At 46.0% G+C, this 25,913-nt stretch overlaps 1 protein-coding gene across 1 annotated transcript; it reads left to right on the top strand.

Annotated features, from left to right (window-relative positions):
- The first annotated feature begins 17,886 nt into the window (after positions 1-17,886).
- LOC124337810 (serine/threonine-protein phosphatase 6 regulatory ankyrin repeat subunit C-like) lies at positions 17,887-19,179 on the top strand. Its single transcript, XM_046791827.1, has one exon. It carries the CDS (start codon positions 17,887-17,889, stop codon positions 19,177-19,179), a length of 1,293 nt encoding a protein of 430 aa, XP_046647783.1.
- The last annotated feature ends 6,734 nt before the right edge of the window (positions 19,180-25,913 follow it).

Below are 25,913 nucleotides of genomic sequence, written 5' to 3'. Positions count from 1 at the left end.
CGCCAGTGCATGAAAGAGCACGTCAATGCACGCCAGAGTACGCCAGTGCACGCCAGTGCACGCCAGAGCACGTCAATGCACGCCAGAGCAAGCCAGAGCACGCCAGAGCACGCCAGAGCACCGCAGAGCACGCCAGTGCACGCCAGAGCTTGCCAGTTCACGCCAGAGCACGCCAGTGCACGCCAGAGCACGGTAGAGCACAGCAGAGAACAGCTCAGCACTTGAAGTTGCTACAATAATTTTTTTAACTTGTTAAAACCATTTTTTAATTACAAGATGTGTAAATCAATGTCCAATACACCATTTCAAGTCTATTTAATCAATAAATTTATAGAGCAAATCATGAACAAAAAGTTTGAGAAAAACGCACATCACAGCACTTGAATTTTTAAAAATTATTCAAATTATTTGAGTTCTTTTGTCGGGAAGTGGATTTCTATTGTCAAGCACTTGAGTTCTGCATAGCAGAGCACGCCAGAGAACGACAGAGCACCCCAAAGCACGCCAGTGCACGCTAGAGCACGCCAGTGCACGCCAGAGCACGCCAGTGCACGCCAGAGCATGCCAGTGCACGCAAGAGCTCGCCAGTTCACGCCAGAGCACACCAATTCACACCAGAGCACGTCAATGCACGCCAGAGCACGCCAGTGCACGCCAGAGCACGCCAATTCAAACCAGAGCACGCCAGGGCACGCCAGTGAACGCCATAGCACGTCAATGCACGCCAGAGAACGCCAGTGCACGCCAGTGCACGCAGGACTACGTCAATGCACGCCAGAGCTTGCCAGTGCACGCCAGAGCACGCCAGAGCACGCCAATTTACACCAGAGCACGTCCATGCACGCCAGAAAACGCCAGTGCACGCCAGAGCACGCCAGTGCACGCCAGTGTACGCCAGAGCACGCCAGTGCATGCCAGAGCAAGCCAGTACACGCCAGAGCACGCCAATTCGCACCAGAGCACGCCAGAGCACGCCAGAGCACGCCAGAGCACGTCAATGCACGCCAGGGCACGCCAGTGCACGCCAGAGCACGTCAATGCACGCCAGGGCACGTCAATGCACGCCAGGGCACGTCAGTGCACGCCAGAGCACACCAATTCACACCAGAGCACGCAAGTGCACGCCAGAGCACGTCAATGCACGCCAGAGCACGCCAGTGCACGCCAAAACACGCCAGTGCACGCCAGAGCACGCCAGTGCACGCCAGAGCACGCCAGTGCACGCCAGTGCACGCCAGAGCACGCCAGAGCACGCCAGTGCACGCCAGTGAACGCACGAGCACGTCAATGCACGCCAGAGCATGCCAGTGCACGCTAGAGCACGCCAATTCACACCAGAGCACGTCCATGCATGCCAGAGCACGCCAGTGCACGCCAGAGCACGCCAGTGCACGCCAGTGCACGCCAGTGCACGCCAGAGCACGCCAGTGCACGCCAGAAAAATTCAATGCACGCCAGAGCACGCCAGTGCACGCCAGAGCACGCAAGTGCACGCCAAAGCACGCAAGTGCACGCCAAAGCACGCCAGTGCAAGCCAGAGCACGCCAGTGCACGCCAATTAACACCAGAACACGCCAGTGCACGCCAATTAACACCAGAGCACGCCAGTGCACGCCAGAGCACGCCAGAGCACGCCAGTGCACGCCAGAGCACGTCAATGCACGCCAGAGCAAGCCATAGCACGCCAGAGCCCGCCAGAGCCCGCCAGTGCACGCCAGAGCACGGTAGAGCATAGCAGAGAACAGCTCAGCACTTGAAGTTGCTATAATAATTTTTTTAACTTGTTAAAACCATTTTTTAATTACAGGATGTGTAAATCAATGTCCAATACACCATTTCAAGTCTATTTAATCAATAAATTTATAGAGCAAATCATGAACAAAAAGTTTGAGAAAAACGCACATCACAGCACTTGAATTTTTAAAAATTATTCAAGTTATTTGAGTTCTATTGTCGGGTAGTGGATTTCTATTGTCAAGCACTTGAGTTCTGCATAGCAGAGCACGCCAGAGAACGACAGAGCACGCCAGAGCACGCCAGTGCACGCCAGAGCACGCCAGTGCACGCCAGAGCACGCCAGTGCACGCCAGTGCACGCCAGTGCACGCCAGAGCACGCTAGTGCACGCAAGAGCTCGCCAGTTCACGCCAGAGCACACCAATTCACACCAGAGCACGTCAATGCACGCCAGAGCACGCCAGTGCACGCAAGAGCACGCCAGAGCAAGCCAATTCACACCAGAGCACGTACATGCACGCCAGAGCACGCCAGTGCACGCCAGAGCATGCCAGTGCACGCCAGTGCACGCCAGTGCACGCCAGAGCACGCCAGTGCACGCCAGAGCACGCCAGTGCACGCCAGAAAATTCAATGCACGCCAGAGCACGCCAGTGCACGCCAGAGCACGCCAGTGCACGCCAGAGCACGCAAGTGCACGCCAAAGCACGCCAGTGCACGCCAGAGCACGCCAGTGCACGCCAATTAACACCAGAGCATGCCAATTAACACCAGAGCACGCCAGTGCACGCCAATTAACACCAGAGCACGCCAGTGCACGCCAGAGCACGCCAGAGCACGCCAGTGCACGCCAGTGCACGCCAGTGCACGCCAGAGCACCTCAATGCACGCCAGAGCAAGCCATAGCACGCCATAGCAAGCCATAGCACGCCAGAGCCCGCCAGAGCCCGCCAGTGCACGCCAGAGTACGGTAGAGCACAGCAGAGAACAGCTCAGCACTTGAAGTTGCTATAATATTTTTTTAACTTGTTAAAACCATTTTTTAATTACAGGATGTGTAAATCAATGTCCAATACACCATTTCAAGTCTATTTAATCAATAAATTTATAGAGCAAATCATGAACAAAAAGTTTGAGAAAAACGCACATCACAGCACTTGAATTTTTAAAAATTATTCAAGTTATTTGAGTTCTATTGTCGGGTAGTGGATTTCTATTGTCAAGCACTTGAGTTCTGCATAGCAGAGCACGCCAGAGCACGACAGAGCACGCCAGTGCACGCAAGAGCACGTCAATGCACGCCAGAGCACGCCAGTGCACGCAAGAGCACGTCAATGCACGCCAGAGCACGCCAGTGCACGCCAGAGCACGCCAGTGCACGCCAGAGCACGCCAGTGCACGCCAGAGCACGCCAGTGCACGCCAGAGCACGCCAGTGCACGCCAGAGCACGTCAATGCACGCCAGAGCAAGCCAGAGCACGCCAGAGCACGCCAGTGCACGCCAGAGCACGCCAGTGCACGCCAGAGCACGTCAGTGCACGCAAGAGCTCGCCAGTTCACGCCAGAGCACACCAATTCACACCAGAGCACGTCAATGCACGCCAGAGCACGCCAATTCACACCAGAGCACGCCAGTGCACGCCAGAGCACGCCAGTGCACGCCAGAGCACGCCAGAGCACGCCAGTGCACGCACGAGCACGTCAATGCACGCCAGAGCAAGCCAGTGCACGCCAGAGCACGCCAGTGCACGCCAGAGCACGCTAATTCACACCAGAGCACGTCAATGCACGCCAGAGCACGCCAGTGCACGCCAGAGCACGCCAATTCAAACCAGAGCACGCCAGGGCACGCCAGTGAACGCCAGAGCACGTCAATGCACGCCAGAGCACGCCAGTGCACGCCAGAGCACGCCAGTGCACGCCAGAGCACGCCAGTGCACGCCAGAGCACGCCAGTGCACGCCAGAGCACGCCAGTGCACGCCAGAGCACGCCAGTGCACGCACGAGCACGTCAATGCACGCCAGAGCACGCAGCACACAGCACGAGTGCACGAGTGCACGAGAACGCATCACGCAGCACGCAGTGCACGTCAGAGAGCACGCCAGTGCACGCCAATTCACACCAGAGCACGCCAGTGCACGTCAGAGAACGCCAGTGCACGCCAGAGCACGCCAGTGCACGCCAGAGCACGCAAGTGCACGCCAAAGCACGCCAGTGCACGCCAGAGCACGCCAGTGCACGCCAGTGCAAGCCAGTACACGCCACAGCACGCCAATTCGCACCAGAGCACGCCAGAGCACGCCAGAGCACGCCAGAGCACGTCAATGCACGCCAGGGCACGCCAGTGCACGCCAGTGCACGCCAGAGCACGTCAATGCACGCCAGGGCACGTCAGTGCACGCCAGAGCACGCCAATTCACACCAGAGCACGCTAGTGCACGCCAGAGCACGTCAATGCACGCAAGAGCACGCCAGTGCACGCAAAAACACGCCAGTGCACGCCAGAGCACGCCAGTGCACGCCAGAGCACGCCAGTGCACGCCAGAGCACGCCAGTGCACGCCAGAAAAATTCAATGCACGCCAGAGCACGCCAGTGCACGTCAGAGCACGCAAGTGCACGCCAAAGCACGCAAGTGCACGCCAAAGCACGCCAGTGCACGCCAGAGCACGCCAGTGCACGCCAGAGCACGGTAGACCACAGCAGAGAACAGCTCAGCACTTGAAGTTGCTACAATAATTTTTTTAACTTGTTAAAACCATTCTTTAATTACAAGATGTGTAAATCAATGTCCAATACACCATTTCAAGTCTATTTAATCAATAAATTTATAGAGCAAATCATGAACAAAAAGTTTGAGAAAAACGCACATCACAGCACTTGAATTTTTAAAAATTATTCAAATTATTTGAGTTCTATTGTCGGGTAGTGGATTTCTATTGTCAAGCACTTGAGTTCTTCATAGCAGTGCACGCCAGAGAACGACAGAGCACGCCAGAGCACGCCAGTGCACGCCAGAGCACGCCAGTGCACGCCAGAGCACGCCAGTGCACGCCAGAGCACGCCAGTGCACGCCAGAGCACGCCAGAGCACGCCAGTGCACGCCAGTGCACGCCAGAGCACGCCAGTGCACGCCAGAGCACGCCAGTGCACGCCAGAGCACGCCAACTCACACCAGAGCACGCCAGAGCACGCCAGTGCACGCCTGAGCACGGAAATGCACGCCAGAGCACGCCAGTGCACGCCAGAGCACGCAAGTGCACGCCAGAGCACGCAAGTGCACGCCAGAGCACGCAAGTGCACGCAAAAGCACGCCAGTGCACGCCAGAGCACGCCAGTGCACGCCAGAGCACGCCAGTGCACGCCAGAGCACGCCAGTGCACGCCAGAGCACGCCAGTGCACGCCAGTGCACGCCAGAGCACGCCAGTGCACGCCAATTCACACCAGAGCACGCCAGTGCACGCCAGAGAACGCCAGTGCACGCCAAAGCACGCCAGTGCACGCCAGAGCACGCCAGTGCACGCCAGTGCACGCCAGAGCAAGTCAATGCATGCCAGAGCACGCCAGTGCAAGCCAGAGCACGCCAGTGCACGCCAGAGATATTCAATGCACGCCAGAGCACGTCAGTGCACGCCAGAGCACGCAAGTGGACGCCAAAGCACGCAAGTGCACGCCAAAGCACGCCAGTGCACGCCAGAGCACGCCAGTGCACGCCAATTAACACCAGAGCACGCCAGTGCACGCCAATTAACACCAGAGCACGCCAGTGCACGCCAGAGCACGCCAGAGTACGCCAGTGCACGCCAGTGCACGCCAGAGCACGTCAATGTATGCCAGAGCAAGCCATAGCACGCCAGAGCCCGCCAGAGCCCGCCAGTGCACGCCAGAGTACGGTAGAGCACAGCAGAGAACAGCTCAGCACTTGAAGTTGCTATAATATTTTTTTCACTTGTTAAAATCATTTTTTCATTACAGGATGTGTAAATCAATGTCCAATACACCATTTCAAGTCTATTTTATCAATAAATTTATAGAGCAAATCATGAACAAAAAAGTTTGAGAAAAACGCACATCACAGCACTTGAATTTTTAAAAATTATTCAAGTTATTTGAGTTCTATTGTCGGGTAGTGGATTTCTATTGTCAAGCACTTGAGTTCTGCATAGCAGAGCACGCCAGAGCACGACAGAGCACGCCAGTGCATGAAAGAGCACGTCAATGCACGCCAGAGTACGCCAGTGCACGCCAGAGCACGCAAGTGCACGCCAAAGCACGCCAGTGCACGCCAGAGCACGCCAGTGCACGACAGAACACGCCAGTGCACGCCAGAGCACGCCAGTGCACGTCAGAGCACGCCAGTGCCCGCCAGAGCACGCCAGTGCACGCCAGAGCAATTCAATGCACGCCAGAGCACGCCAATTCACAACAGAGCACGCCAGTGCACGCCAGAGCACGCCAATTCATACCAGAGCACGCTAGTGCACGCAAGAGCACGTCAATGCACGCCAGAGCAAGCCAGAGCACGCCAGAGCAAGCCAGAGCACGCCAGTGCACGCCAGAGCACGGTAGAGCACAGCAGAGAACAGCTCAGCACTTGAAGTTGCTATAATATTTTTTTCACTTGTTAAAACCATTTTTTAATTACAGGATGTGTAAATCAATGTCCAATATACCATTTCAAGTCTATTTAATCAATAAATTTATAGATCAAATCATGAACAAAAAGTTTGAGAAAAACGCACATCACAGCACTTGAATTTTTAAAAATTTTTCAAGTTTTTTTAGTTCTATTGTCGGGTAGTGGATTTCTATTGTCAAGCACTTGAGTTCTGCATAGCAGAGCACGCATGAGCACGACAGAGCACGCCAGAGCACGCCAGTGCACGCCAGAGCACGCCAGTGCACGCCAGAGCACGCCAGTGCACGCCAGTGCACGCCAGTGCACGCCAGAGCACGCCAGTGCACGCCAGAGCACGCCAGTGCACGCCAGAGCACGCCAGTGCACGCCAGTGCACGCCAGAGCACGCCAGTGCACGCCAGTGCACGCACGACTACGTCAATGCACGCCAGAGCATGCCAGTGCACGCCAGAGAACGCCAGTGCACGCCAGAGCACGCCAATTTACACCAGAGCACGTCCATGCACGTCAGAAAACGCCAGTGCACGCCAGAGCACGCCAGTGCACGCCAGTGCACGCCAGAGCACGCCAGTGCATGCCAGAGCAAGCCAGTGCACGCCAGAGCACGCCAATTCGCACCAGAGCACGCCAGAGCACGCCAGAGCACGCCAGAGCACGTCAATGCACGCCAGCGCACGCCAGTGCACGCCAGAGCACGTCAATGCACGCCAGGGCACGTCAGTGCACGCCAGAGCACGCCAATTCACACCAGAGCACGCAAGTGCACGCCAGAGCACGTCAATGTACGCCAGAACACGCCAGTGCACGCCAAAACACGCCAGTGCACGCCAGAGCACGCCAGTGCACGCCAGAGCACGCCAGTGCACGCCAGTGCACGCCAGAGCACGCCAGAGCACGCCAGTGCACGCCAGTGAACGCACGAGCACGTCAATACACGCCAGAGCATGACAGTGCACGCAAGAGCAAGCCAGTGCACGCCAGAGCACGCCAATTCACACCAGAGCACGTCCATGCACGCCAGAGCACGCCAGGGCACGCCAGAGCACGCCAGTGCACTCCAGTGCACGCCAGTGCACGCCAGAAAAATTCAATGCACGCCAGAGCACGCAAGTGCACGCCAGAGCACGCAAGTGCACGCCAGAGCACGCAAGTGCACGCCAAAGCACGCAAGTGCACGCCAAAGCACGCCAGTGCACGCCAGAGCACGCCAGTGCACGCCAATTAACACCAGAGCACGCCAGTGCATGCCAATTAACACCAGAGCACGCCAGTGCACGCCAGAGCACGCCAGAGCACGCCAGTGCACGCCAGTGCACACAAGAGCACGTCAATGCACGCCAGAGCAAGCCATAGCACGCCAGAGCCCGCCAGAGCACGCCAGTGCACGCCAGAGCACGGTAGAGCACAGCAGAGAACAGCTCACCACTTGAAGTTGCTATAATATTTTTTTCACTTGTTAAAATCATTTTTTAATTACAGGATGTGTAAATCAATGTCCAATACACCATTTTAAGTCTATTTAATCAATAAATTTATAGAGCAAATCATGAACAAAAATTTTGAGAAAAACGCACATCACAGCACTTGAATTTTTAAAAATTATTCAAGTTATTTGAGTTCTATTGTCGGGTAGTGGATTTCTATTGTCAAGTACTTGAGTTCTGCATAGCAGAGCACGCCAGAACACGACAGAGCACGCCAGAGCACGCCAGTGCATGCCAGAGCACGCCAGTGCACGCCAGAGCACGCCAGTGCATGCCAGAGCACGCCAGTGCACGCCAGAGCACGCCAGTGCACGCCAGAGCACGTCAATGCACGCTAGAGCACGCCAGTGCACGACAGAGCTCGCCAGTGCATGCCAGAGCACGCCAATTCACACCAGAGCACGCCAGTGCACGCAAGTACACGCCAGAGCAAGCCAGAGCACGCCAGAGCACGCCAGAGCACGCCAGTGCACGCTAGAGCACGGTAGAGCACAGAAGAGAACAACTCAGCACTTGGAGTTGCTATAATATTTTTTTCACTTGTTAAAACCATTTTTTAATTACAAGATGTGTATATCAATTTCCAATACACCATTTCAAGTCTTTTTAATCAATAAATTTATAGAGCAAATCATGAACAAAAAGTTTTAGAAAAACGCACATCACAACACTTGAATTTTTAAAAATTATTCAAGTTATTTGAGTTCTATTGTCGGGTAGTGGATTTCTATTGTCAAGCACTTGAGTTCTGCATAGCAGAGCACGCCAGAGCACGACACCTGGTGATAACCTTTCAAGGCGTCGATGACGGTTAAGAAATGCATGCCTGGTGGGATCGTCCACACCGCTTGAAATGGCGTTGCAGTTTCAAAACGTGGGCGGATGATACTTTTGTTTAAAATAGTAAAGTCACCGCACACTCGGATACCCCCGTCGCTCTTCAGAGCGATCACGATGGGGTGGACCCAAGCCGTTGGCTTCGAAACCTTGCGAACAACGTCCTGTTGTTCTAGGAGGTCAAGATCTTTCTTTAAAAGCGGCATCAGCGGCTCTGCGACGGGGCGTGAACCTCTGAACGCTAGAGGGACAGCGTCTTTCTTTTCTTCAAAATGGCATGCCGGACCAGCCATTGGTCGGCAGACTCCGTCGAAAATAAGAGGAAAGTCATTAGTTAAATTTTTCAAGTCGTTTTGTTTGATTCCCTCAGTTGGATGTGTATAAATATTAGCCAACAGGTTGGAAAACGCTTCTTGATGGGCGTTGATGTTAAAAATCTCAACGCGTTGATTAGGATAGCCAGCGGGAAGCATACCCAAATTCTTCTGAATTGCTTGAGAAATAACTGGCTGCTGAAGATCCTGTAAAACGTGAATGATTGACGTTGCTTTAGTGTTTGAATTACCATGAGGCCAGCAGATTGTTGCTGTGAAATGGCCAAGGTTAACAATACGGCTTCCGATAGCCGTGATCGTATTAGTTTCTCCAGGCATTAACTTAATGGGTGAGAACTCGCTGTGGTACAAATCGGCTGGTATGGCGTCGATCTGAGCTCCGGTGTCTGGTAAGACGGAAAGGCTGATTGATTTGTAATGCCCCGCGGAGCCAACTAGCCCCGCGAGCCAACCTGCCCCTCCAAGGCAACACACCCTGCAGTGGCGACTTGCCCCACGGAGCCCATTGGCCCCACCCCTTCAGCGATGGCCACCATCCACCGTCCACGTCACAGCCGTGACGTCACCACCGAGCACGTCACACCCCGTGACGTCCACGCTCCACGCTGACTCCGCGAAATCCCGGCCCAGCTACACCAGCTCGCCGGTCCAGCTACACCAGCTCGCCGGTCCAGCCACACCAGCTCGCTGGTCCAGCCACACCAGCTCGCTGGTCCAGCTCCACCAGCCCGCTGGTCCAGCTCCACCAGGAACACGACCCATGGAAATCACTTTTGCCCTCATTAGCCCCACTATATATGCTGTACCCCTTTTCGCAACTCTCTCTCTGCTGTACTCCCCTCCTGTCGATAGGACACGCAATACAAGCGCTTACTCTCTGACTACCCGTCTTCGCGTACTCTCTGTAAGCACCCCAGTTGGGCCTTACAATTGGCGACCTTGCCTTTTTCGGAACCTGGAATCTCAACAAGGTAAGATCGGATGAATCCGAATTTAGACCACTCCAAGTATTATGTTAGTACACTAGACGACAACGGTGAACGACCAGTTATTGGCCCTGATTTTAAATACTTGAACAAGGCTCAATTAGATTATTGTAAACAGAAAGTAGCAGTAAAATTATTACAGTTAAATTTTGCAAGGAATAAGGTTATTACATTAATACAAGACGCTAGGGCAACAACAGGTCACGCAAGACGGTGCTTGCAAACGAAAGGAGATAAATTAACTAGGGAAATAAGAATATTAGAAACTAAATTCGATGAACTTTCGACCCCAAATTTCCCTATCTGTAGATTATCTCGTAAGGTTCGAATTGGCCGAGTTACCATACCAGCAGGGGTTACAGTCTATTTAACAAAACTTCAGAAGACAAAGTCAGCCCCTCATACACCAGTAGTGCCCGGATTACTTGCAGAGGCAACAGGTGGGATATCACCGATCCCGAGAGTTACTGAAGAAATTAAGTGGAGGCCAACGGTAGAGACAGAAACAGATACTAGCATTTTTGATAACGTCGATGAATTTATTCGACTACCGGTGAATGATATAATTAAACGTTTGCAAGAAGAACGGACAACCGGCTCACCGGACTTAAGAAATAGAGCTAAATTACTAGACCAATTGTGGAGAGAAGATTTATCACCAGAGTTTGATTGGAACACTTATTCCGGGGAATTAAACGAAGCAACAGGCTTTAGAGGGTGGGATAGTGAAGACGATACCCTTAGCACTTTTGATCTCGATTTAATATACCCAGACGAAGATATGGCTTTAACTCAGGCAGCCATCGATCAACTGAGAGACGCGGCCAACGATAATACAGACGCACTAGTATTAGGCATGCGTAATTTAGCAGCTCAAAGAAAGATAGAAAATATTCCGGTTTTTTCAGGAGAAAGTAATTGCCCCCTAGTTATAGAAGAATGGTTTAAAATAGCCGAAAGGACTGCTAGATTGGCAGGATGGAATGAACAACAACAGATATTATTTTTCCAGGAGAAATTAATTAAATCAGCAGCTAATTTTAACGATTCATTGACAGCTGCACAGCGTGCGAATTATGATGCATGGAAAGCGTTACTGATTAACGGATTGCATGATAATACGACAAAAGCTATTAAAAAGGGAGAATTAAAAGATTTAAAACAGGAACCAGGCGAAAGAGTCAGGGATTTTCAAACACGTATAGACGACATGTATCGAATAGCTTATGGTGCAGGGCCAGCAAATAGCAACGAAGCTAACGTAGTATTAGTCCGAGACGACATGAAGAAAGAAATTCTGTTGGCAGGCCTACGCAAAGAAATTGCCACACTAGTTTGGAATAGAGTACAAGCCGATGCGACGTACGCTAATACAGTAGATACAGCGATAGAATGCGAAAAAGTAACCGAAGTCAAAAAGATAGCACAGAGTAAAGATATAACTTCTGTAGTTTCAGTCATTTCCCAAGAAAACGAGAAAAACGCAGAAAAAATAAAAGAATTGGAAGATCTGATTCACAAACTGTCGACGAAACCGGTCTCACCCCCGACGGCATCAACACCAGTCGATTTGGGAGACCCAGCAGTAATCGCAGCCTTCAACACATACAACAACGCGCAAACAAATTACCCGAAAACAGTTCGTTTTCCGGAAAATAACAGAAGCCGCAGCGTAAGTCCATTCACGTATAACAGACCCAATAGGCCAGAAGAAGGAGCAAGAGCTCAAACGCCAATTAGAAATAATAATAGCAGTCAGGATACTCGTATAACTTGTTATAACTGCGGAAAGAAAGGGCATATTAGTAGAGAATGTTGGTCCGGACGAGGACAACAACAACAACAGCTAGGCCGTCGTCGCGACGATCAAAGATTCCCGCGAGACGTACGACAAAATTCAGAGCGATCGGGACAAAATTAGAGGCCGAATGGAGGGCCACAAAACAATTATTGAGCTCGCAGCAACGAAAGATACGATCGCAACAACAGTACGTATGGCAGACCTTTCAATCAAGAAAGGGGGCAGAACAACAATCGTTACAGCCAAGATTATCGCAATGCGCCACCGAACGTACAGAGACAGTGAAGACCACGCAAAAATCAAATAATGTAAAAACGCAATACAAACTTTTTCATGTACCAGTAAAGATAGATAATATTCTCACATACGCTTTAATAGACACAGGAGCTTCCGTTAGTGCAATTTCAGAATATTTCTTCAATAGATTAAGAAAGGATGCAAAACCAAATAAAATAAATAATAATGATAACCTTCGCAGCATATGCGGCGACAGTATGGATATTTTAGGAGTATACAATTTAAATATTAGCTTAGATAATAACACCAAAGTAGTGGAACAGAAATTTTTCGTTGTACCCCAATTGACAGAAACGTGTATATTAGGCATTGATTTTATAACGGAAAATGCGCTTGTCCTTGACGAAGAAAGCCGTCGGGTGACCTATAAAATAAAAGGGAAAACTTCTTCGCTTATAGCAGATACTGGAAATTCAAATTACGCCTACTCGCCCCTTATTCAACTATTGAATGCTACAGTAGCAAAAACTATTAGTAAGGGAGAGAATATTGCAGTTAAAATTGAAACACCGGTGTCCAAAGTAAATATTGATGACGTAAATTCAGAAATGTATAGAAATAAAATAGACAAACTGTTGGAATTAAATAAGGACGTAATTGCAGATAAATTGTGCGAATTAGGCCAAGCTAAATGTATTAAACACCACATCGAGACGACAGGAAAAGTTATATATATGCGACCTAGACGACAAGCAAGAGCAAACCTAGCCATAATAGAAAAAGAAGTGAACGAGATGTTAAAGAATAATATAATTAGGCCGAGCTCAAGTCCATATAGTTCACCAATTCATCTGACCGACAAGAAAGATGGCACTAAACGCTTTTGCATTGACTTTCGTAATTTAAACACGGAAACGATAAAAGATAAATACCCTATACCAATCGTCGACGAAACAAAAGATTATTTGTTAGGCGCTCGTTATTTCTCAACACTCGACCTGATCAGCGGGTATTGGCAGATAGAAATTGAGGAAGCCGACAAGCATAAAACAGCTTTTACAACTAGCCAGGGTCATTATGAATTTAATCGTATGCCATTCGGATTGACGAATGCACCAGCAACTTTCCAGCGTTTAATGAATAATTTATTACAACCAGTTATTCACAAATGTGCACTAGTTTACTTGGACGACGTAATTATCTATTCCCGAACAATTGAAGATCACATAAAACATATTCAATGCGTGCTAAATCTGTTGAGGGAGGGTGGATTAAAAATTAAATTATCGAAATGTTTATTTTTGCAAAAAGCAGTAAAGTATTTGGGGCATATTATATCAGAGGATGGCTTGAGGCCAGATCCGAAGTTAACGGAAGCAATTAGAAATTATCCGAGGCCGGAGAATAAGAATCACGTGAAAAGTTTTTTAGGATTACCAGGATATTATAGAAAGTTTATATGGGATTACGCGAATAAAGCGAAAGCTCTAACGATTTTGACGAGACAGAAAGAAGAATTTAGATGGGGCCCCGAAGAAGAAAGTACGTTTCAATTTTTAAAAACTTGTTTGTTAGAAAATCCGATTTTATGATTCCCAGATTTCGACCTCGAGTTCATTGTCCAAACAGACGCTTCGGGATTTGCCGTAGGATCAGTTCTAGCGCAACGAAAAATTGTAAATGGAGAAAAAATAGAATATGCCGTAGCATACGCATCGCAACAATTAGACGAAACACAAGAAAAGTGGCACACGAAAGATAAAGAAGCATATGCGATATATCACGCGTTAAAGACATTTTATCATTATTTGTATGGTACGAAATTTACGGTAGAAACCGACCACGAAGCACTAAAGGGATTTCCGAAAATAACAGAAAATATGTCGCGAAAAGTAATTAGATGGGCACTATTTGCCAACGAGTTTGATTTTCAAACAGTTTTTAGGCCTGGGGTAGCTAACCAAAATGCCGACGGGTTAAGCAGAATACCAGAGCCTAAGGAGGTAGTCACAACGTCTGGCCAGACACAAAGTATAAAAGCTTTGACTACTGAAATGTTTTTACAAGAACAAGAAAAAGATAAATTTTGTAAAAAAGCAAGGGAGAAATATGTAAAAGAACAGCAACGACGAAACAAATTCATGGAAGAATATTTAATAGCTGTAGCCGACGGGAAAGATTACGAAAAGGAACATAGCGAAGACGAAAACAGAGAATATGAAGACGACCTCGACGAAGAGGACCAAATAAAAGAATTTAATAATGGCTTAATCGGCACGGCCGACGGGAAAATATTAGTACCAGAATCATTAAGAGAGAAAATATTAATAAGATTTCATGATAGCCCATTCGCAGGCCATTTAGGCGTAAAAAAGACTACAGCGAGAATTCAAAGACGTTTTAAATGGCCATTTATGGTAAAAGAAATTAGAGATTATATAAGAAAATGCGAATTGTGCGCCAAACGGAAAGTTGGTGGAGATAATAAATCCCCTTTAAACCCAATACAACCCCCAGATCACGTATGGCAATTTATGGCTATGGACATTGTAGGCCCATTGACCCCATCAGGTCCAGAAACTCATACGTACATTTTAGTAATGGGCGAATATTTAACTAGATATATAACAGTTGCATCAATGCCAGATAGTACAGCGGAATCGATAGCTAAAGCCTTTTATAAAAATATTATAACGCGACACGGTGTGCCAGAAATGGTACTGACCGATCAAGGTCAAAATTTCTTGTCAAAATTAATGGATTGTTTATATAAACAGTGCGGCGTGGAAGCCATCCGAACGTCGGCCTACCGCCCTCAGTGCGACGGTATGGTCGAACGTGCAAATAGAACGCTTGCCGATATAATTTCTTGTTATGTTAAAGACAACCCCCATACATGGACAGACTTTTTAGATGTAGCCGCTTTTGTGTATAATACCGCAGTCCATTCAAGCACGGGATATAGTCCTTTTTATTTAATGTATGGAAGAGAAGCGCGAGAACCAGACGATTTAATGCCACCCGCGCGAAATCGAAATTTAACCGACGTGAACATGCTTTTCTCACAACAATGGTACGACGCGATTAAAATAGCAAAAGACAGATTAATTGAAGCTAAAGAAAAGCAGAAGTTCTATTACGATAGAACAGCAAAAAGAATAGATTTTAAAATAGGCGACAGAATTTTATTTAAGCAGTTGGCCATCGTGCCCGGAAAATTTAACATGCGCTGGGAAGGACCATATACAGTGGTGGAAAAGAAAAGCAACGTCAGTTATAAAATAATATCAGATGACGGCAAGAGGCTAATGGTAGTACATGCCGATCGCATGAAAAAATTCCAAGGCCGAACAAGCCCCCAGGCTACTAACACTGTAGCACCCGGCAGAGTGACAAAGTCAAAAGCGCGAGTTGCCCCACAACATACCATAGTCCAACACAGATATAATTTAAGAGAAAAAATTAAAGCCCCACAAAGATATAGTAATTAATAAATAGAAATGTTTTAGATGGATGGTAAACTCGCGCTGGGACTACTGTCAACACTTGCCATTGCCACGGTGACAGGAGTAAATATTACTATTTGCAACTGCATAACTCCCAAGGTAATCGGCTTGCTGGACGCAGAGCTTCCGTCATATTGCCAGGAATCGATAGCTGAAACACCCGTTATAAAGAAGTATACATTTTTTATTAAAGAAGAGCCACACGCGCATTGGGACGGGTTTGTCTGTAGAACGTGGATAAAAACAAAGAAAATAGAAGGTTTCTTTTTCGGGGGATATGATACGACATTTACGACCTCTTCCAGGCCTATGGCCGAGAAAGAGTGTTGGGAAATGGTACAGTACCACAGATGTTGTGAGAACGGGATGGAAGGGGCGCAAGATTCTTTTGCATTTACAGCCTCACCGGTGGGTGAAGGAGCTTGGATGCAAACAAAAGAATACGGTATAATTAACTGCATGCTACAAAGAATAACGCTAAGAAAAGATTGCTTAAATTGTCCTATTAGTTCCCCCTATGGCATTTTGACAAATAACTCAGATGTATCTTTTGTGCGACATCACAATTCAATTATTGTATGGGACGCATCGAAAGCTAACATATCTGATCAATGCCGGTTGAAAGAACTTAAAAATGGGACGGGTTTAGTCACAAAAGTCGACACAAGTTCATTTAAATTGGTAGATAATACAGCACAACTAGAATTCTTTTATCACGAAAATTTGGAAAATATATGCAAACGACCACTACGTAAACTAAAAAATCTTGACGCCGCATACCTCCATATAATCGCACAAAATTGGTCTCATATTTACAATGTGGAAACCAAGATTTGTCTTGATATTAATATGCAAAATGCGCCGTGTGATGGTCAAAAACCGCATGAATTCATTTTAATAGGTAACGAAATTGCTATAAATAATAAAGAACTTGGGTTAGTGCATGCTAATTGTATAGCACCAGCGGCGTTATATGCGATATCGACTATTCTCGCTACCGTTCTCCCCAAAAGAAAAGAAAAAACCCCGACGGACAAACCAAGGCCCACTTATTTTCATGTAAAATCATCGCAATGTAAACAAACATTTAATTTTCGCTGGAATAGCGAGACGTTAGAAATTACTGGTATGGTCGACGACCGCGAAGGTTGTCTTACAGCAAAAGTAGGCCTACAGCCTTCATTGACCGATTGCAATCAAGAAAAAAACCAAAAATGGATATTTGGTCGCCCCAATATTCCTATTAAACGGAAGATGAACGACGGCCAACCACTCCTATTGCAACATCATCAGTACATGGAACATCAAGCCATAATCAGTGAAAACGTATTAGAAAAAGAAATAAAAAAGATATATTGCGGTAATCTACAAGTGCGCAGATATACTTTAATGCTGCTCGCGGAGAAAAATGGACTATTAGCAGCGCGTGCAAATAATCTACCAATGTGTCAACGACTTAAAATGTACGGTGATTATTTTTTAATTCAACAGTGCAAATCAGAAAATATTTCAGTCGGAATGGAAAAAACAAAATGCGGACCAGAGCCTAAATTTAAAAACTATACTATAGGCAAAGATGGTTTTTCTTTACATCCTTTCGAAGAATGTTTTTGGGCAAATAGCTTCATCAATTTAAATGGAAAATTATATATTTGGAAAGAAAATGAATAGAGTGCAATACAACCAACGGCTCATCTCTCTACGCTCAAACTTACATCAAAGTTTACAGAGCTAGAAGATAACGAGGCCCAGTATTTGTTAAATTCCCACGATATTTTCGAGAGACCGGAATACGAACAAATTAATGCTGTCAACGAAATAGTAAATAAAATCCACGAATCCAATACAAGAAGCTTGTCAGCAATTTTAGTCAACGAAAAAGAAGAATCACGTTTCTGGAGTTTCAGCAGTTGGGCAGCAAAAATCAAAGCATCATTAATTACGGTAGTTTCAGTTGTCATTCTCACCATCTGTGTGATTTTTCTTCTATGTAAGTATAAATCAAGAGTTGGAGGGCTGCAAGAAATCCTAACCCACTTCGCTGTGGGGGTGCAAGAACGCAGACGAAGACAAAATAATGTGCTGACGGAGTAACCACCCAAGAAAATAAAACTCGGAAACACAGCAATATACTGCCCCCCCCCCACTTGAACAAAACACATTTCGAAATTGATATCGCATTTCTCCTTCCTCAGCAAACTAATTAAACAATTAACAAAAAACTGTTCGATAGTTCTCGACAGACTTTGTCAGTGTGCCTCAAGACTTCATCGAGTCCAGTGTACATCAAAGTTGTCCCCAGTTCAAAAACCACTGTGCTACAACATGAGTGACCCCCGCAGGGTGAACGAAGTGCGTAATTGCGAACCGTTGAACGGGGATGGAGTGCTCCATCGTTGGGCCCGTCAGAACAATTACAAGGAACTAGCGAAGGTGCCACCGGGCCCGAATATAAATTGCCGTAACAACAGGATGGAGACCCCTTTGATTGTGGCAGCACAATCCAGCGCAATCCGCGCAATCGCATCATTGACAGCTCTGGGAGCTGATTCCGACGCACAGGACGCAACAGGTAACACAGCACTGCATTACGCGGTAATAAATTCGTCAGAGAGGGCAATTGATTCTCTCGCGTACGTTTACGCGAATTTCAATATTCCCAACTCTGCCGGACGTACCGTAATGCATTTGCTGGCAATTAACAATAGCCCCAATCTAGCAAAACAGTTAAGCCGAGACATATTTAGGATAGACATGGAAATAATGGACCGGGATGGCAACACCCCATTTATGGCCGCTGTCAGATATGACAGCAGTCGTATGGTCCAATATTTCCTTCAAATTGGCTATTGTCCTGACAAAAAAGAAAAAGATGGCAACACGCCACTGCACGTTGCTATTAGATCTATGAATTTCGCGACTATTAAACTGTTAGCACAACGGCCCCATTTAAACGTCACTAATGACGACGGCCGCAGCCCGTTGGCTGCCGCGGTCGCCATTGGCAATGAAATGGCGACAGACATTTTATGGCGAGCTGATGCCGACTCTAACATCATAGACAAGGCAGGTAACACTTTGTTACTCCTTGCATGCGCAGGACCATCAATAGTAATTTTAAAACACGTCCTAGAGCATTGCTCTGAAGTCAGAACGCAAAATGTAGCCGGGGACACCGCGCTACATTTAGCATCCGTGTCTAAGGGGCCTAATATCATTTTTGAACTATGCAAAAGGGGGGCGAATGTAACAGCTCAAGATTGCCTGGGAAGAACGCCCCTGATGATAGCCATAATGTCGAGTAATCGACAAGCCGCAGCAGTACAGTTAGAATGGCAATTTGCCGTGGGGACAGATTTACTCGTGAAAGTAGATTCACAAGGGTTAAACGCGTCGCAATATTGTGACCTATTCGCAGATCAAGAAACAAAAGAAAGTATTCGAAAGCTAGAAACGGCATTAAGAATTACCCATCAAAACCCCGTCCAAACTAGGACAATTTACTTTAACGCAGCAACGGAAAGGATTGATGTAGATAACGAGGATAACGAACCACTAGCAGATAATTCCGACGATTCCACTAACTCGTCACTAGAAATGCCAGTTCTCACCCTGTAGCCGACCATTTTTTTTTATTATTTTCTTCCTTTTCCCCATCTACCTCTTTAATTATTTTTTTTTCTTTCTCCCTCTTCTTCTCTTTTCCTCCTCGCCAACGAACTTACGTCAAAGCCCTTATAGTCGGGAAAAACATTTTTTCTCTCTCCGTCGTTTTTTTTCTCCCTCGTTCCCTCCTCCGTAAATTTTGTTTTTTTAAATTAATACTTCACACCATTCATACCTTCTCTTTGGTGGTCTTTTCCTCTCCCTCTTTTCCTCAGTTTCTATTGAGCATTCAAAGTTTTTATTGGGTCCATCATTTCGCATCTTACCCAGACAACGTAGGCCTACACATATATACATATATTTTTGCTTCTCTTCCTTCCTTACTCTATCTGTAACTTCCCAGATAATTGTTATGAAAGACGTTATAAGTAATCTGGGAAAATACGCACGTTAAAATCGTCGCCTCGAGAATGATAGAAGCGGTCTAGTGCGCGCTGCGCGACGGACAAGAAGGAAAGCCGTCGGATGCTAGGGCGCGAAAAAGTAAAAAGGCCCAAAAGGCCCAAAAGGCCTACAGCAGAAAAAGAAAAATAGTGGCGAATCAATGTTCGTCATACCGTGCTTTAAGGAAAGGCCCATCAAGGCCTACAGCGAAGGAAGGAAAATAAAGGCGAATCGATGTTCGTCATGCACGAATTTAAAAAAGAAAAAAGGGGAGATAAAGAAATGCTACTGACAGGAAACAAGGAGGACTTGACCTGCCGCAACAAAGAAAAAGCCGTCGGTTTAAAAAAAAAATTAAATTAAAAAGACAGCCACACATGTATTTAGTGGCGGAGCAATGTTCGGCGTTGACGAACTGAAGATGAAAGGGAAATTAAAAAAAAGGGGGTTGGCGGTAAACAAGCACTCTCACTCTTTCAACCAAAATTTGTTAGAGGCAAATCGGTGTTTGTCAAAACGGGTAAAGGCAAGAAAAATAGCAAAGTAAACAGAGCATGACAATGTCTATGCCCCATTTACAGTTTTAGCACATTTACGTTGAAATCGCAATATTTCTTTTCGAATATGGTGACAAAGGCAGACAATAAGATAGACGTCCCACCGATCTTGGTATTATCATTCAGACAGGCAGACTAAATCACGAAAATATGGGAAGCTCTATGTTATTTATTTTTTTTTTCTCTCTCCTTCTTCCCTCTTCTTATTTCCCTCTCAATACGAAAAAGCCCGTTCGCCACCATTAGTTCCCAAATCAAGTGCTTGTTGTACGAAATTGTTTTTGCGAATTTTAATTTTTTTTTGAGAGGGGAGGGAAGATCGAGAACGCACCAAATAAGTTATATCGCTGAACCGCCTGACATGTGCACTATAAAAAGCGAATTGGCTGAAGCAGCAACCGCTGAGGCTTAGATGTTGTTATAAACCACACGGCAGAGTGTGTCGCAGCGACCGCGAATAAAAATTTTGCAATCAACGAAAGAGGGGGAATACGGATTTCATCCCATGAGTTGACATGACGTAAGATGAAAACAATGATGTAAAGGACTTTAAAAAAAAAAAAAAAAAAAGAAAGAAGGTCTCAGTAAAAGGAAAATTTAAAAGCCGTCGGAGCCAAATCACGGAAAGATAAAACGTGGCGAGTAATAATTTGGAAATCAGGAAAAAAAATTGGCTCAGTAGACTGTGTTTTGGGCGGTAATGGGTCGGTATGGACACAGTAGCTGCATTTGCATTTCTGAGAGCAGTTCCGTTTTTTTTCCCCCACATAATTAATCTTTCTTTACCCTTACATATTCAATTTATCCTTTTAAATAAAAGTGAAAAGACGATTCAACAACACCAAGCGCCTGGTTTATTACTGGGGATAGGGAGAAAAACAATTTTTTTGGGAGAATCAATAAAAGAATCCAAGAAGGAGAAAAGCCGTCGGCAAAATGGGCGTCGACGATTGGGCCGGCCACAAGGCAAGCCAAAACAAGCCACTACCAGTCCCCAGATGCGGAGTAGTTAGGTAGAGTTTCGTTCGAGACTTAAATACCCCCCAAAAGTAGTCTTAAATAACTTTCCCCTTCTACGTCAAGTCTTTGATTCTTCCCAAGATTTTGCATTCGTATATGCAGGATTTAATTTCCGCCACCTGGTTGGTCGGAGGACCCACCGTATTTCCTTCCCCAAGGCCACAAAACGCTACACAAAAGGCTACGGATTGCAGTTTTGTTTTTTCATTTTTTTTTCAGTAACGAATAAGAAGAAGAGGAATAGTTCATCCTCATCTCATCATTCGAAAAACCAGTGGGATCAAGGCAGTTTTCCAGAGAGAAAGCGAAAAATGAAATGTCTCCAGTCAACAGGGCCAAAATTTTGGTTGTGGAGGGGAAAGTTGAGTCTCTGCACTAATAAAGATAACGGGAGGGTGGAAACCATAAAAAGCGATGAAACTGGGATGGGACGCCAGACAAGTAAAGAAAAAAAAATAACAGCCACGGACAAGGTCGAAGGCATCTGGTTTAATGCGAGGGTACCACAAAAGATAGCAAGCCTAAATAAAAATCAAAAGCCGAGTCTCAATTGCGGCTGAAATCGTTAAAGCCGACTCACGGCCAAATGTAAAGAAGAGACCTCTTTACAAGTGTAGGGAGAAGAGTAAAACCAGCAGTAAATCAGTAAATTAAAATTAAAAATTAAAATTTAACCAGCAACAGAAAGTAAACAAAAGAGAAAGGTAATACAATTTCCGTGATCCAATGGTTCGCTCTCGTTTCTGAAATATCGAGTTGCTCATCAAGGAATCGCAGGAATATTAATATCGGTTAAGTTCCGGTTGCTACAATATTTCTTCTCTTTAATTACGTTGAAATTATGATCAACCCCAATTGACAGAAGGACGAAAAATTTCCCATAGGGAGGGATTAAAAAAAAAATAGATAAATAACAACTGGGATAGGAATATCATAAGAATTTAAATTAGATCGATCGTCGAAGAAGACGCCCTGGTTATATAAACGTATGTCGACAAGTGCCCCACATTTACGTCTTTCTCCAAGGCAAACCGTTTTGTTTCTTTTCTTTAATACTAAAATGAGGTGAATAAGTGTAACCCGATCCTTCCGGGTGGTGTGGGGGGAATTGACCGGTTGTTTCTCGACGTCCAGTCGCCCATAGATGTCCCGCGAATAGACTATCACGAACTATTCAACATTTTTTTTCCTATTCCCCTCACTCTAAATTTCCGATACCGTTATTCATATTAGGCTAACTTTTCACATAAGGGTAACTCGATTCTTCCGGTTGTTTTTTTTGTGGGAAGGGAAATCCCAATGAATGCAAACTCGTTCGTGAATAAGTAAGAAAAGTTACCGGCACAGGAGATATACATGGATTCGATCCATGATATCCGTAATGAGTTGCCAAGAAGGGAAGGGAACTCTTTGCGGTCGATTACAATTCATTTTTTTTAAGGTCTACGGGTTTATTAGTTCCCCATTTCATTCCGAGGTACCTATTCACCTTTTCTCCGGTGACAAGGAAAGACGGAATCGAATAGTAAAAAGGAGAGTGAGACGTCGCCCACTTCCACAATATACATATTTTTTTTTATTTTTCAGTCATCCCCTTAGAGGAGATCCCGGGGTTCACATTAAAATTTGGGGTATACACTAAGTAGCGATTAAGTACACCCCAAATAAAATTAGTACGTATTAAGTAGACCAGAAGGGAGGGACTACTTACCCGTAATATCTTCGTGAATACGAATTTCGCCAGAAAATACGAATGCCAAACAGAACGGCGTGGGGTAATCAAATATTAAAACGAAAAGAAATCCTTACACAACGAAAAGTTTTCTTGTTTCCTTTTTCACCCACCCAAACGTTCGGGTTTCCAATGGTTTGCTAACGTTTCTAATTTTTCCTTTGGGGAAATTCACCAACAAAAAAAATCGGGCAGGGTTAACAGTAGAAAACGGAATTCGTGTCGACACCAGACGTGCACGAATCTAAGCAGAGGGTCCCCAAGAGGAAAACTGGATGCTCTTGCTACAATATCTAAAATAAATAAAAAAAAAACAAAGGGGTAAAAAGGGAACGCAATAGTAAATTTTTTTTTCTCTCACCCCTCGTCAACATGATATACATGTGGTATATCGTAATTGATCCAGTCAGTCATGGGATCGATTGGTGAGAAACTCGTTTAAATTCGCGGTCCTATGGATTTACCTACCTTACCTCGAGATTCTGGGCGTCGTACGGCAAAGGTAAATAGGAGGGAATAGAGATGACAAAAACCGCCCTGAGAAACTCCCGAGCCCTTTCAACAACATCGTCGAGGTGTCGATGATAAAGTTTTATTCGCTGGCAAGCGTGTGATGATTGTTGACTGGACAGCTCTCCTCCCCGCGTGCTGCTTCCGACCACTGCGATGCTAGGCTGGCAACTGTCAAATGGTACAGCAGCCAGAATAGCATCAAAAGCCAGAAACAGGACCATAAACAAAATTATCGGGGCATTTCCAAATAAAAAAAAAAAAGAGGGGGGGAAAAGGGGGGTAACCACCATCCTGCCCATTCTACAAAATTTGGCTGTCAGCAAACGTCAAGGGAACAGATTCAGCAACAAGGAAGGAGCTGGCAGTTTAGGGACCCTTGGAAAGTGTGACCAGCAGGTGTTCACACCTTAAATTGCTTGGGTACAGGGTCACTGCGGCAATTCATTGTACACCTGAATGAAATAGTAAAATCAAGTATCAAAAACACAAAAGACAAAGCGAAACGAAAAACCAGAAATTTCGATACGAAACGGGAATTCTCACTCCACCATTTGCAGAGATAACGGCAACGGCGCCACTATCTTTCACAAAGCTGTCTAAAAATATCAAACACAGGGCACTCGAATTTCAAGACAGCCATACCGGACAAGAAAAACGTCTATGAAAAACGCACAAGTGCCAGGTCAATGGCAGAGAACCCGCTCTACAGGGAATAAAAGGGCACGGTCACCAAAATGCAATGCACCGCATTTTGTATCCAGTGACGATTCATTGCACCTCAATGAAAATATACAGCTCTTGCTGTGGGGCGAGATTTCACCTCGCAGGGAAAGGTAATATTATTTAAAAAAAAAAGGGGGGAAGGGTAACATGAGTGACCTGTTTGTCCGACAGAAAACAAACTGTGCACAACGTTACAAGGCAGTCGAAAAACAATTAGAAAAACTCAATTTTGGGGTCAAGACTTCTTTTCAAGCCAACCGCCACGAATAGCAGAAATAAAAGCGGGTGTTGACAGCAATCTCAACCCTAGCGGCGGATGTTGGTTGAAAACTGGTAATTTACCGGTGAAAAAAACCGGTAAATGGAATTTTACCGGTATAATTTACCGATTTTTACCGTAAAGTAACCCCTTAAGAGCGTAAACCCAACCGAGAAGTGCAGTAATAACACCATGTATTTACGCGCCTGAAAAATTTTCGATTTTGTAAAAAAGGCGTTTATTTTACTCGAAAAAAAAACAAATTTTTAAACGGGTAAATTAACCCCTTAAGAGCGTAAACCCAACCGACTAATACGGTTTTCTTTCCGTAAGTTTAACCATCAATATTCAGTTTATTTTCCTCGAAATATACCAGATTTTTAAACGGGTAAATTAACCCCTTAAGAGCGTAAACCCAACGGATAAGTAGAGTAATACATTAGTTATATTGACAGAAAAATCCAGAGTAAATAACCGGGAATTTACGGATTTTTTAAACCATTTGATTTTTCAGAATTTTGCCCTGCACCTGTCCACCACCACCTCTCCCCGTGGGTGGGATAAATTTTAATTGCCACCTGTCCACCACCATCTCTCCCAGTGGGTGGGACAGATCTCGATTTCCGCCCTCCGAAATTAGAACCATTCAACCAAAATATTGTATGATCCTAGTTTCGAAACCTCGACTGCTCGAGAGAACCTCTTCCTAGCTCAGCTTGCTATCCACTCAACTACCGGTTTTGTTAAAAAGGTTCGTATACGTAAGAATAGAACCGAATAATGCAATGAGGACTTAGAAAATTTTTCATTCTTGTCATCGAATTTTCAGTATTTTTGGAAAACACACACAGATATGGTGTCTTAAGTTGATGACACTTACTGAATTGTGTGGGTAGTATACTACCCTCCTAATTCTGGTGTTAAATGACAACCATAAACCACAAAAATGTTGAAATTCGACAACAACATATAAATGCTGCGTCGACTGGGTAACTAAAAATGTTTACAACGTGGTTTTAGGGTGGTAAAACCCCACTAACCCCCCCCCTCCTTCTTCTTCATTCCACCCCCAACTGCAACGTGGTTTTAGGGTGGTAAACCCCCCCCCCCTTCCTTCTTCTTCATACCACCCCTAAACTGCAGCGAGTTTTAGGGTGGTGAAAACCCCACTGATAACCACCTTCATGTACTGCAAACCATGTGGAAACTACCTACGAACCGCGGATTTGGCCCACCCCTTTTCAGTCGTTTTCCTACCCCCGACCGTCTGACATGGTGTTCTGGCGGGACATTTCAGTGGGTTAGAAAAACCGCAATTTTACCAAGAAGAACAACCGGTAAAAACTAAGTGTGAAATAAGGCGTAAAAACTGGTTAAATATTTCAATACAAACCCGTAAATCTCCGGTTTTTCTTCCCTCAATTTTTCAGTCAAATTTACACTGTTAACTTTGCGCTCTATAAGATTTAGAAACTTTATTTCTTCATTGCTAAACGGG

Source organism: Daphnia pulicaria, chromosome 4, assembly GCF_021234035.1.
Source record: "Daphnia pulicaria isolate SC F1-1A chromosome 4, SC_F0-13Bv2, whole genome shotgun sequence".
Classification (NCBI taxonomy): domain Eukaryota; kingdom Metazoa; phylum Arthropoda; class Branchiopoda; order Diplostraca; family Daphniidae; genus Daphnia; species Daphnia pulicaria.
This window is presented reverse-complemented; position numbering and strand designations above follow the sequence as displayed.